This window comes from Neophocaena asiaeorientalis, unplaced genomic scaffold, assembly GCF_003031525.2.
Source record: "Neophocaena asiaeorientalis asiaeorientalis breed wild unplaced genomic scaffold, Neophocaena_asiaeorientalis_V1.1 scaffold43, whole genome shotgun sequence".
Lineage (NCBI taxonomy): Eukaryota > Metazoa > Chordata > Mammalia > Artiodactyla > Phocoenidae > Neophocaena > Neophocaena asiaeorientalis.
In genome coordinates, this window is record NW_020173674.1 from 4,356,119 (window position 1) to 4,369,693 (window position 13,575).

The 13,575-nt window shown below is 57.7% G+C and overlaps 1 protein-coding gene and 1 pseudogene across 1 annotated transcript in view; one reads left to right on the forward strand and one right to left on the reverse strand.

The window, feature by feature from the left end:
* The window catches only part of TPCN2 (two pore segment channel 2), a 32,813-nt gene extending 32,541 nt beyond the window's left edge, over positions 1 to 272 (reverse strand). Inside the window, exon 1 of the mRNA XM_024749332.1 lies at positions 87 to 272. Coding sequence (XP_024605100.1) covers positions 87 to 198 — 112 coding nt within the window. The 5' untranslated portion in view covers positions 199 to 272. The remainder of the gene's footprint in view (positions 1 to 86) is intronic.
* LOC112402417 (serine/threonine-protein kinase TAO2-like) lies at positions 271 to 6,478 on the forward strand (annotated as a pseudogene).
* Positions 6,479 to 13,575: the final 7,097 nt, after the last annotated feature.

Consider the following 13,575-nt stretch of genomic DNA (forward strand, 5'->3'; position numbering starts at 1 on the left):
AGGGACAGCAGTGACGCGGCGCGGGCCGGCGGGACCCCCACGCGCCACCCCTGCGCGGCCCGGCCCCTCCCCAGGCCGCGGCTCACCAGGGCCGACTTGGACGCTGTGACAGGAAGGTACGCCCGCCGGAATACGGCGGGCACTGCCGCCGCGGGTCCGGCTCAGAAGGGGCTCCGATTCCTCCCGGGGGTCTGCCATGGGGTCACAGCCGGCCACCCGAACCTCACACAAGCACAGGACGCGAGCGCCGAGCTCCACTGCGCAGGCGCAATGTCCCCGCCCCCCGGGTTCGGGAGGAGGCGGGGACAGCCCTCTGATGTACAGGACGCTCCTTCCTACCAACCAATGAAGACGGAGATCTTGCTCTTGGAGGCGGGGGCTTAGCCGACCACGCCTCCTGGCGGGTGGGGCTCAGCTTCCTTCCGTCAGGGCGGGGCTCTAAGGCCTTCTAAGGAAGGCCTTCTCTCTCAAAGGGGGGTGGTCCCCGGCCAGCTCCGTCAGCATCACGTGGGCACGGGTTAGAAATGCACATTCTTGGGCCCCCTCAGACCCGCTGAGTCGGAAACTCGGGGCAGGGCCCAGGAATCTGTGTTTTGCATGTGACTTTTGGGTACATGGGAGTGACGCCAAAGGTCATCCCCCAAAATGGAATTTGAATTTACCCTCTGATAATGAAATTAGGGAGGTTAAGTATAATTGAGGGTAAAGTTTATAATGACAAGTGATACATTTGAAAAAAATATCTACACTATATATAAAAAGTATTTCCAGCATTAATATGTAAAGAGCTTTTTTTCTATTGCTGCAGTGACCCAATACCACAAATTTAGCTTAAAACAACTCCCACTTATTATCTCTAAGTCCCGAGGTCAGAAGTCCAGTGGCTGGGCAGGGCTCTCACCTCAAGGCCTCAGCAGGCCAAAGTCAAGGGTTCAGCCCACCTGGGCTAGGCTCATCCAGGTGGGTGGCAGATTCACTGCCATGGGGCTAGGACTGAGGTACCCATTTCTTCTCTTTTTTATAAATTTATTTATTTTATTTATTTATTTTTGGCTGCGTTGGGTCTTCGTTGCTGCGCACGGGCTTTCTCTAGTTGCGGTGAGCAGGGGCTACTCTTCCTTGTGGCACGCGGGCTTCTCCTTGCGGTGGCTTCTCTTGTCGTGGAGCACGGGCTCTAGGCGTGCGGACTTCAGTAGTTCTGGAGCGTGGGCTCAGTAGTTGTGGTGCACAGGCTTAGTTGCTCCATGGCATGTAGGATCTTCCTGGACCAGGCCTCAAACCCGTGTCCCCAGAAGTAGCAGGCGGATTCTTAACCACTGCGCCACCAGGGAAGCCCTGAGGTACCCATTTCTTGCTGGATGTTGGCTGGGGGTCATTCTTGGCTCCTAGAGGCTACTGCATTTCTTTATTTATGGCCCCCTCCATCATCGGAGCCAGGAAGAGAGCACTGAATCCTCCCATGCTTTGAATGAGATGCTTCAAGATGCAGCAAGGTGCTTCCAATCCTTCTGACCTCCCCCTCTGCAGCATCTCTTTGCTTTTAAGGGCTCATGTGATTACACTGGACACATGGGATAATCCAGGATAATCTCCTTAGTTTAAAATCAGCTGATTAGGGCTTCCCTGGTGGCACAGTGGTTGAGAGTCCGCCTGCCGATTCAGGGGACACGGGTTAATTAGTACCCTTAATTACATCTGCAAAATCTCTTTTGCCATCTAACTGACCATAACCAGAAGCATGATGGGGAGGGGGAGGTCATGGAGCCCGTAATTCTGCCTCCCATAGAGCTCTTAAAAATCAGTAACAGATTATAAAGCAGAAACTAACACACCATTGTAAAGCAATTATACTCCAATAAAGATGTTTAAAAAAAGAGAGAAAAACCAGTAAGAGGGACCTCCCTGGTGGCGCAGTGGTTAAGAATCCACCTGCCAATGCAGGGGACGCAGGTTTGAGCCCTGGTCCGGGAACTAAGATGCTGCGGGGCAACTAAGCCCGCCTGCCACAAGTGCAGAGCCCACGCGCTCTGGAGCCCGTGCACCACAACTAGACAAGCCTGCGTGCCGCAACGAAAAGCCCTGAGGCAGCCAAATACATAAATAAATGTTTTTAAAAAATCAGTAAGAGGGGCTTCCCTGGTAGCTCAGCGGTTGAGAATCTGCCTGCTAATGCAGGGGACACGGGTTCGAGCCCTGGTCTGGGAGGATCCCACATGCCGCGGAGCAACTACGCCCGTGAGCCACAACTACTGAGCCTGCGCGTCTGGAGCCTGTGCTCCGCAACAAGAGAGGCCGCGACAGTGAGAGGCCCGCGCACCGTGATGAAGAGTGGCCCCCGCTTGCCACAACTAGAGAAAGCCCTCACACAGAAACGAAGACCCAACACAGCAAAAATTAATTAATTAATTAATAAACTCCTACCCCCAACATCTTCTTTTAAAAAAAAAATCAGTAAGAAAAAGATTAAATTCCCCCTAGGTGGGAAAGGGGCAAAGGGTAAGAACCAGAAGTACACAAAAGAAGAAATATGAATAATGAATGCTCGAAGCAAAGCTCCACCTCATTAGAATACAGGCATGCAAATGAAAATAACAATGAAATCCTTGAGCCCATCACTTGGCAAGTATTTAAAAGATGATACAGCTCTGGAGGACACCAGTGTGGTTACCCCAGGAGGGTAGAGAGAAATCACAGGATGCGTTCATGGGTTTGGTTTGTTTTTTTCTTAAACAATCTGCGTGCATTTTAAAACCTAGAAAAGGCTCCCGCCCTGTCTCCATCTTGGAATTGGGAGGAAAAGGGAGAGGGACACTGGGACGAGACGGGGGCTGTGGTGAGGATAGAGGCAGAGACTGAGAAGAGGAGAGGGGCAGAGGGCATCGGGACCGCCCTCAGCTACGTACAATCTTTCAGCTGTCCGAGAGAGAGAGAGAGAGAGAGAGAGAGAGAGAGAGAGAAAGGGAAAGGGAGGGGGCCGGGGTGGGAGTGGGGGCTCTCACCCTCGGACTCCGGTGTGAGAGGGGCTGTGCCGTCGGAATCCTCCGGGTAGGCCCCCTATCAGTGGCCAAAAACCTGGGGCTCAGTCCCCTCTGTCCCGAATTTCCGGGCCTGACCCTACGCCTCTGAAATATCCGGGTCTCATCTCCTGAGATTCCAGATATCTGGGACTCCTCTCTAAACCTGGGGCTCTGTTTCTGGGGTTCAGGACCCTGCATGCACCAGTATCCGGGGTTCATTCCCCATGAGTTCAAATATCTGATTCGGCCTCCACCCCCCGTTCAAATATCTGTGGTTCAGACCCCACAATCAGAAATCCGGGATTCAGCAACCAGCGCCCTCGAGGAGGGACCCCTCAGGAAGGGGCGGGAGGATGGGGGAAGAGGTGGCAAGGGGAAAGGTCTCCTTGGCCCTCTCCCTGCTTGGCAGAGCCGCTGGCGGACCCCAGGAGGAGGTGGAGACTCTGGGCACCAGAGTGACCCCTAGCAGGTCAAGCCCCACTCTCAGGACCCCCAGGGGCCACCATGCCGGGCCGGGAGCCCGAATGACCCCGACGTGGCTGAGCTCTTCTTCAAGAACGACCCGAAAAAGCTCTTCCGTGACCTCCGGGAAATTGGCCATGGCAGCTTTGGAGCCGTGTACTTTGCCAGGGATGTCCGGAAAGGTGGGGTGGTGGCCCTCAAGAAGGTGTCCTACAGTGGGAAGCAGTCAAATGAGAAACGGCAGGACATCATCAAGGAGGTGCGGTTCCTGCAGAAGTTCCGGCATCCCGATGCCATTCAGTACCGGGGCTGTTACCTGAGGAGGCACATGGCTTGGGTGGTGGTGGCGTATCGCCTGGGCTCAGCTTCTGACCTCCTAGAAGTGCACCAGAAGCCCCTTCAGGAGGCGGAGATTGCAACTGTGAACCACGGGGCCCTTCACGGCCTGGCTTATGTGCACTCCCACAACGTGATCCGTGGGGATGTGAGGCTGGAAACATTCTGCTGTCAGAGCCAGGCCTGGTGAAACTGGGGAACTTCGGCTCTGCATCCGTCATGGCACCTGCCAACTCCTCCGTGGGCGCCCCGTACTGGATGGCTCCAGAGGTGATCCTGGCAATGGATGAGGGGGCAGGACGATGGCAAGGTGGATGTCTCGGTCCTTAGGGATCACCTGCACCGAGCTGGCGGAATGGAAACCACCGCTGTTTTGCACGAATGCGATGAGTGCCTTATACCACGTTGCAGAGAGCGAGTCCCCGGTGCTCCGGTCAGGACACTGGTCTGAGTACCTCCGGAATTGTGTCGACTCCTGCCTTCAGAAAATCCCTCGAGACCGACCAACCTCAGAGGTTCTTCCGAAGCACCGCCTTGTGCTCCGGGAGCAGCCGCCTGCAGTCATGATGACTTAATCCTGAGAACCAGGGATGCTGTCGGGAGCCGGACAACGTGCAGGACCGCAAGATGAAGAAGATATGCTGCAAGAGGCGCCCAGTGGCCCTGGCACTGAGGCCCCAGAGGAGGAGGCCAAGCCCTCCATGCAGCGGGCCAAGACACTGGCCGGTCTAGAGAGCCCTCCAGCCGGAGCAGCTCAGTCAACAGCCTGGCAGACACCTCTGACAAGGAGGCACAGGCCCTGAAGCCCGGGACACGGCCGCGATGCGGGAGGGCGAGCACGCCGTCATCTCCCACAGCTCCATCGTCCACCGGCTGCTGGGCTCTGACAGACTCCGTGACGATCCCTACCCGCCAGAGATGAGCCCGGGCCCTCTCCAGCCACCTGCAGCCCCGGCTACCACATCCACCACCTCTTCTGCCTGCTGGCAGGCCTGCTGCCGCAGCCGGGACCGCTCTGCCACCATCCGTACTGCCCGCCTGGTCAGCCGTCAGACCCGGGAGCGCGCGCAGGACTCAGCCCTGCGGCAGCAGCCGCAGGCAGAGGCGACAACAGCACCGGACACCGCTGCTGGCGTCGGGGCTGAGGTTGAGGGCTGAGCCTCAGGAGCGGGAGCTCGAGGCGCAGCGGGCTGGCTTTGGGGCTGAGGCGGGTGAGGTCCAGCAGCACGTCCTCGGGCCGCAGAAGAAGGAGCCGGCCGCCCTGCCGGAGGCGCAGAAGCGAGCCTCCAAGCTTCGGAAGGCGCAGCTGAAGGAGGGGGGAGGGGGCTGCGGCGGTGGGCGCGGTTGATGGAGGGTGAGGCGGCCCTGACCTCCTTGCTGTCCCGCTGCCCTCGCCAGGGAGCGCCAGAAGCCCAGCACTCCCAAGCGGGAGAAGCCCGGGTGGCTTTTGCGGCCGAAGGAGCAGCTACAGCAGCGCCAGGCCTTGGAGCTGCAGTGTCGCCAGTACCAGCGCAAGATGCTGCTGGCTCGTCACAGCCTGGACCAGGACCTGCTTCGAGAGGTAGGCCACCCCTCCCCTGTTCCCCTCCCAGATCCCAGACACCTACATCCTTTCCCATTTGCCTCACTTGCGGTTGCCGTTCCCCTCTGCCCTCATTCGTGTTACGGCCCGGCTTCTTTTCCACACCTCTTTCGCTTCTCATGCCCGCCAGACCCTGCTAGAGTTCCCAGGCCTGCCAGGAGCTTGGCTCCCTTCCACCTCTCATCTGCACCCCGTGTCTCCCCACCCTCGGCTCCCTCTGCCGAGGAGTCCTGGGGCTCTCCCTTCCTTGACACCAGCAAGGCTTTCGGACCAGTTTCTGGGCTCTGCCTCTCTTTTGCCTCAGGACTTGAACAAGAAACAGACACAGAAGGACTTGGAGCGCGCATTGCTGCTACGGCAGCATGAGACCACATGGGAGCCGGAGCTACGGCAGCCCCAGGCCGTGCAGCGCACACGGGCCGAGCTCACCCACCGGCAGCAGCAGACGGAGCTGGGCAACCAGCTGGAGTACAGAAAGCGGCATAAGCAAGACCGCGGCCCAGGTTCGCCAGCAGCCCATGGGTGTCCCTCTGGGCCTTGGGGCTGCCTGGCTCCCAGCCTGGCCAGGCCTGGCTCTACCTCAGGCAGTTCTGGCAGCTGGGGGCAAACGGGTGCGGCAGCAGGGCCCCTGGATGCACCAGGGCATCTCTCGACCCTGGTTGCAGGCTCTGCATGCATGACTTTCAGGGCCCTATAGGGCCATGGGGGCCCTGGGCCTACTCGCACTCTACCCCAAGACCAACGAGGACGGATGGCTTCCGCAGCCGTCTGCCTGTCCCTGGGCCCCCGCGGGGTAATCCTCTCACTGCCCGACACCCACTAGCCCTGTTGGCAAGGTTTGGGGCCCCGTGCAAGGGCTGGAACTGGAGCTGGGCACAGGCCAGCCAGGGTTTAGCCACCCGCCTGCCCCCCTGGGCCATCCACACACTGGCCAGTTGGCCGTGAGCGGCCCAGCCATATCCCCCGGCTGCTACCACGCAGCCAGCGCCGGCTAAGCCACCACCAGAGACTCTAGCTGCGCGGAGATCCCGAACCCGCCAGCCCCGGGGCCCCGCCCCCCTGGAGGTGTGACCAACTCTAGCTCCTCCCCAGCGCATATCTAGAGCATTGAAAATGAACTACTCAGTGAAGTTTCTCCAGTCCCAGATCTCTCCTCCCTTTCACCGCTCCTTCCTCGGTACGCTTGCCCACCTCACCCCTACCCCTTTGGGCCTCTAGACAGACAGCGTCGTCTGCCGTGGAGTCCAGAGATTATATCTGGGGTTCTCCTGATGCCCCCCCCACCCTAAGTTATTGCTGTTCTGCCTCGTGTGTGCTCATCTCGCCCTCATTGACTCAGGCCCGGGACCGGGGGTGGCAGTGGGTGGGAAGAGTCATGTGGGGTTTTTTTCTCCTTTTGGTTTTGGTTTTCTGTCTCCCTTCCAACCTTTCCCCCACCAAAAAAAGAAAAAAGACAAACACACATAAAATACCTGAGCAGAACGGTAAAAAACAAAAGAAATTAAATAAATAAATAAAACCTAGGAAAAAGTAAGACATGTTTGTTCTGAAAAAGGAAATAATAGATGCACACAGCCCTTTGCAAAAATGGCCCATCCCCCAAAGACTTGTCTTTACTGCAATTAAAGAATTCCTTTGATGTTTGTACAAACTCATGAGGCCTGAGTGGAAAGCAGTGCCGTGTAAGCATTTACATGGACTTTCTGGAGTCAGTCAAGGCTGGTTTGGATGCAGGTGGGGTTAACAGAAGGAGTGCTCATAAAAGGGGAGAGAGAAACAAGGTTTCTCAGATGCCAGCGCATGCCCCTGTACAACCAAACTGACCCTGGGGTGCAGACACATGGCCTCTGCGCCATGTCCACTACTAGCTTTCAGTAAGTAAGCTAGCCTCGCGCTTGGAGGTGCCCGTGGGGAGAGAAAGGGCTGGCGGGGCCCTCTGGGTAGCCGGGTCCTCACGACAGCCTGGTGGTCCCATGTGTGGGTCTCCTGGAGCCCAGGGCACTGACTGAGGGGGACAGGACCAAGGGAGCAGAGCTGGCCTGGGAGTGAAACCAGAGGGGCACCAGCCTGGCCTCGATGTGACCTCAGGCAAGTCACAGCCCCTCTGCGTGCCTCAGTTTCCTCTTCTGTGAAGTGGGATCACAGCAAACCCAAGACCGCTGTGAGGCATGAAGGAGATGACACTGGCCCTCAGGACTCTCTGGGCATACACAGCCCCCCCAGCAGCAATGTAACCTCCGCTGAGGTCCAGCCCCCGGGTGACCTGCCTCCTCAAGGTCCAGCCGCTCTGTGAGGTTGACCAAGAGCCACCACTCAGCCAGTCCTGCCCAGCAAGTGTCTGCTGAACACCTACTGCCTGCCGACACCAGTCTGGGTGCTGGGATAACCAGTCTGGGCACTGGGATACAGCAGTGAACAAAGCAGGTGCTTTGGGATGCCGGCATCCTGACTCTGCTACTTCTGCTCCTAGGCTGGCCCAGCTCTGAAGACGTAGGCATGTCATGCCCCTCTCTGAGCCTGTCTCCCCATCTGTAAAGTGCGGGGGGTAGAATTACACCAGCCTCACACGGCTGTTGAGAGGATACAAGCAAGGTGACACGTGTCAGGCGCTGGGCAGAGGGAGGCACTCAGCGTCAGGGGCCAGCTGGCCCTCGGAGCTCCTCGTCTGTCTGGTCCAGTGGAGGACACAGACGGAACTGGGAAAGAGGATGCTGTGACAGGCTTGGAGGAAGGGACGCAGACTCAGTGGGCTCTGGCCACACCCCCCAAAAGGCCATGGGTTGGGGAAACTGAGACCAGAGGTGACAAAGGCTCTGCCAACATCTCCCCTTGTCTGTGGCTGACATTGGATGAGGTCACCAGGCCTCCTCCCAGCTCTGCCCATGGGTCTTTCTGGTGCTGCAGACCAGGAAGCAGGCCTGCAGGAAACCCGGGGTGTGACAGTGACGTCATCTGACACCCCTACCCCCATCTTCCGCTCTCCTTCCCCTTCCTCCCGTGGACCTACTGTCCCTCCTCAGCCCACAGGCAGGTGACGGCCACAGCCAGAAGTTGCCCTAAGGACTTCCCTGGCAGTCCAGTGGTTAGGACTCTGCGCTCTCACGGCCGAGGGCGTGGGCTCAATCTCTGGTCGGGGAACTAAGATCCCACAAGCCGTGTGGTGTGGCCAAAAAAATTTTTTTAATAAAATAAAATGAAAAAAAGAAGCTGTCCTAGAACCAGGGTTCCCAGATCCTTGGTCCCCTCAACCCACTGGACACTGGGCAACAGCAAAGAGGCCACAGAGCCACTCCTCCCCCCTTGAGGATGCTGTACCCTGCATAGGCTGTGGAAGGGGGCGGTAACCGGCGTGATCTCCTGTGCAGCCTCGGCCCCCTCAGCAGAGCAGAACTCAGCCTGGGAAGAGGCAGCCCTTGCTTCACCCTGTAGACAGCTGCACCCAGACACAACCCAGAATTATCTCTGAACACACCTGCTGTGGCATCAGTGACCCGCCCGCCAATATCTCAGTGCTCTCGGAACTTCAGTCAGTCATCTCCTTCTTCCTCCCGACTTCTGCCGTCCCACACCCATCTGTACGTTTATTTACCTTATCGGTCTCTTCAAACTGATTTAAATGGATTGCTTTTCCCTGCTTAGTGTCGTTGCAAGCGATAAATGTCCCAAACCCAATTTCACGTGCTACTTATGTTTTTCCTGAGACACATTCAAGGGAATCTTTGTATTGGTTATCTATGGCTGCATAACAAGTAACCCCAAGACATTATGGTTTAAAATGACATTTGCTGTCTCCCAGTTTCTCCCAGACTGGAATCCAAATACAGCTTAGCTGGATGGCTGCCTGCGTCTCACCAGGCTGCAGTCAACGTGTGGCAGGGGCTGCAGGCCTCTCCAGGGACCGGGCTCACTCAGCGCCAGCAGCTGTGGGCTGGGTGCAGTTCCTCACGGGCTGATAGACCAAGGGTCTCAGTTCCCTACCCCATGGCCTCTCCATAAGGCAGCTCACGACAGGGCAGCCGGCTTCATCAGAACAAGAAAGTGAGAAAAGTCAGAGAGGACTAACGCGATGGAGATCACCGTCCTCTAGAACCTAATCTTGGAAGCAACATCCATCACTCCTGCAACGGGGCAGTCGCAGAGCCGCTGGTTTACAAAGCAGATGAGAAAGGGCATCCTTGGCACAAACTCTGCCCTGCGCCTAGGCAAGGAAACAGATCTGAGATTCATAAGGGGCCAGCGTCCTCCTGTCTCCTGCCACCCCCTACCCCACATACACCGTAAACGAACGAGGAATCCACCCACCACCCCCCGCAGCTGCCTTTGCAGCATTGCTCTTGTGGTCCTTGTCCCCAGAACCTGCAGTGGAGGAAGATGTCCTCTTGGTGGGGACACTGGCTTTGAGTCAGCCTGGCCATCCTTCATGCCATACCAGGGCCACTGTTGGCGGCTCGCAGCGTCAACAGAGAGCTTTCTCTCCCAAGATGCCCGCCTGCGGGACGCACCAAACGTGGTTCGAACGACAGAGATGCCCCCACGGCTCCCGAACGCTGGCCCCCAGCAGTGTTATTTTGGGCAACGTGCCAACCGTGTTGGCACATTTCTGCATTGTTTTATAGGGTTAGACGGTTAGAGGCTGCCAGGGCATGGAGAAGACCCCAGAGGGGCCCAAACGTCTTCCCAGCCTGGGCTCATGACCGCCAGAGGTCGGGCACCCTGGGCCTGCTCATGACGCTGCTTGATCTCATCCATTTCCTTCCTGGTCGGTTCAGGCCAACGCCCACCATGGGGCTAGGTCTCCCCTGTCACCTGCAGGAGCAGAAAACATGCGCCCATGGTTTATGTGCCCATAAAGCCAACGTAGCTTTATGGTTTCATTCATTCACTCACTCATTCATCCATGCATCTATTGAGGGCCTCCTGCATGCCAGGAACTGGCCTGGGTGCTACTGAATAAGACAGAAGACGCTCCTCGTAACGTTTCAAATGGTTTCTAAAAGCACACGGAAAAAAAAATTTAAATCACCCGTCCTCGTGGTTACAAGGGAAAATCATGGGCCTGGAATCATGCAGACCTGAATTCATATCCCCACCCACGACCACCTTCCTGAGCTCGGGCAGCCCCACCCCCTTGCTGAGCCTCGGTCTCTGCCTGCATAAAACGCGGAGAATGATGGCGGCAACTCCCACCTGCAGCGCAAGGGACACGCAGCAGGGCCTCAGACCCTGTCCCGGCTCTCCTGGTCCCTCCCTTCTGTACCATCTCTGGGAGAAACATGACGCAGTGTTTTAAGATCACCGAGAACTCTCAAGTCCCTTGTCACACTTCAGTCTTGAAATGACCGCCAAGGTTAGTGCAGCGACGGTCCTCCTGTTGCACTTGGGGAAACTGAGGCTGAGAGAGGCCACGTGCTTTGTCCACAGTCACACAGCGAGTGGGGGACACAGTGGACATCAAGCCTGCCCAAGCGTGGGAAGAGAGACATCGGCGGAGCACGGGGCCAAAAGCAGGGGCGTTGGTGACCAAGACCTCGTCTGTGCCCTGGGGACCAACCCCTGGGAAAACCAGATCCTTCCCAGGCGGGGCACAGGCCACACTGGCTATTTTGAGTTCTCCCACACATAACACAAGCAACGGGAATCTGGGGAGACCCGGATCACTGGTCGCATCGGGAACCGAGCTGCTCGGGTGGCGGCCAACAGATGGGATGAGGGTGACAAGGGTCTGCAGGGCGGGGGCTGGAGAGCAGAGCCCAGATGCCTTCAGGGTTGGGGTACCTGCTGGAGAGAAGGCCCGTGGGGAGCTGGAGTGAGAGCCTGGGAGAGGCGGGGGCCGTGTCAGCCTGGGGAGGAATCTGGGGCCTTTCCAGGTCAGGCAGGCACATCCGTGTCCTCCTGGGCTGGGATCCTGAGACAGAGTTTGAGCAGTGTGTTTGGATGGCAATCCCAGAAGCAGGGAAGGGAAGGAAGCCATAGAAGGTGCCCCATCAACCCGTAGCAGCCAGGCTCAGTCCCCGTGGGGACCTCAGAGAAAAAACATCACGGTGTCCCCGCCTCCTCGGGGCGAGGAAGCCTAGATGCTCCCCCAACTCCCCTGCGACAAGGCCATTGGCTGGAGCCATTCCTAGGGTGTGAGTCTCCCAGTGCAGAAAGGCACAGGTGCTGGTGGGAGGGTATCGCTGGCCTGGCCTGGATCCGTGGGTCCACAGCGCTACCAGCCGGCACCAAAAGCATCCACTGAGACAAGGCAGGGCGGAGCTCAGACCATACCAATCGGGGCGCCTTATTCACTGAGCACCCCGGTGCACCCAGCCCTGGCCATGCACCGAGGCACAGCCAGGAGCACGCAGTCAGGGCCTCTCTCTCGGAGACCGTGTCTCATCAAAGAGACCAAAAGTGAGAAGAGCACCGTGGGGAAATGAAAAGCATACGCTGGATTCGTGCACAAAGGGAGTGAGGGACGGATGAACAAAACGTGGCAGATCCATACAAGGGCATATTATCCGCCACAAAAAGGAATAAGGTGCTGAATCTTGATGGTAAATATGCTAAGTGGAAGAATCAGATACAAAAGGCCGTGTAACGCAGGATTCCACGAATACGACGTGTCCAGAAGAGGTAAGTCCACGGAGACAGAAGGCGGTTGGTGGTGGCAGGCCCGGGGGAGGGGAGGGTCGGAGAGACTGCCGAGGGGTACGAGGTTTCTCCTCTGGGTGGTTAGAAGTGCTCTGAAGTTAGAGAGCGGTGATGGTTGCACAACCTGGTGAATATACTGAAAATCATTGCATTTTATACTTTAAAGGGTGAAGTTTATGGTAAGAGAATTCATTAAATCTCGATCCTAAAAAGCACACCCGGGGACTTCCCTGACAGCTCAGTGGTTAAGGCTCCACGTTTCCACTGCAGGGGGCCCGAGTTCGATACCTGGTTGGGGAACTAAGATCCCACATGCCGTGCAGCATGGCCAAAAAAAACAGGAATAAATAAATTTTTTTAAAATGAAAAACACACACAGAGGAGTCCTCTTTACATGAGATGGTCAGGGAGGGCCTCTGGGAGGAGGTGACATTTTAGCTGAGGTCTGAAGGATGAGGAGGAAGTGGCCGTGGGGCAGGGCAGGAGGGGGTGTGGCACGTAGGGGGAGTGACGGAGGGCTGAGGACAGTGAGCTTGAGGGGAGGGGCCCAAGGTGCAGGGAGGGGGCGGCAGCAGACCCCATAGGGTTTGGCATCCGTGCTGAGGGGTAGCTTGTTCTGACAGCAGCTGGAGGGTCTCAAGCTTGGGAGAGAAACATGTGGGATTTATGCTTTTAAAGTGTGGTGGCTGGGGCTTCCCTGGTGGCGCAGTGGTTGCGAGTCCGCCTGCCGATGCAGGGGACGTGGGTTCGTGCCCCGGTCCGGGAAGATCCCACATGCCGCGGAGCGGCTGGGCCCGTGAGCCATGGCCGCTGAGCCTGCGCATCCGGAGCCTGTGCTCCACAACGGGAGAGGCCCGCATACTGCAAAAAAATAAAAAAGTGTGATGGCTGGACGGGGTGGACTAGAGGGGACAGGAGACAGAACCCCCCCAGGAGACCACACGCCTCCTGGGAATCCCTTGGGACTGGGGCTTACCCAGTACAAACCTATTCTCACCCCCATGCCCTAAGAGGGACTGTGGGTGGGGACACCTTGCTCCGTTGTGGCCATTTGTATCCTGCAGTATCTTAAAGGCACCCTTGCCCTGAGATGATAAACCCCAGGGTGAGGGAGAGAAGGCCGCAGCGCAGAAAAGGGGCTGAGCGGGCGACCGTGTCCGGCCGCAGGGAGGGTGAGAGCAAGGCAGCAGGGCAGGGGTGGAAGCAGACCCCGGGGCCGCCTGGAAAGCACCGCGGACTTTGAGCTTGCTGCCCGGCCAGCTGCCCAGGCTCCTCGGGGCGCGGAAGGGGGGTTGGGGGGAGCACGGGCCCAAGGGGCAGAGTCCACCAGGACCAGGAAACCTGACGCGGAGGGACTGGTGGTCTTCCGGGCTGGAGACGGCCGTCCTGCCAAGGATCTAAGCCAGGCCAGCGGATCTGGCAGGTCACACTCAAGGTTTGTTCTGAGGGTGGAGGGGAAGTCCCCACACGACTCAGCAACACATGAGCTCCTCAGAGAGCCAGCGACGTCCCAGCAACTGGAACAGGGAAGCATCTGGGAGAAGG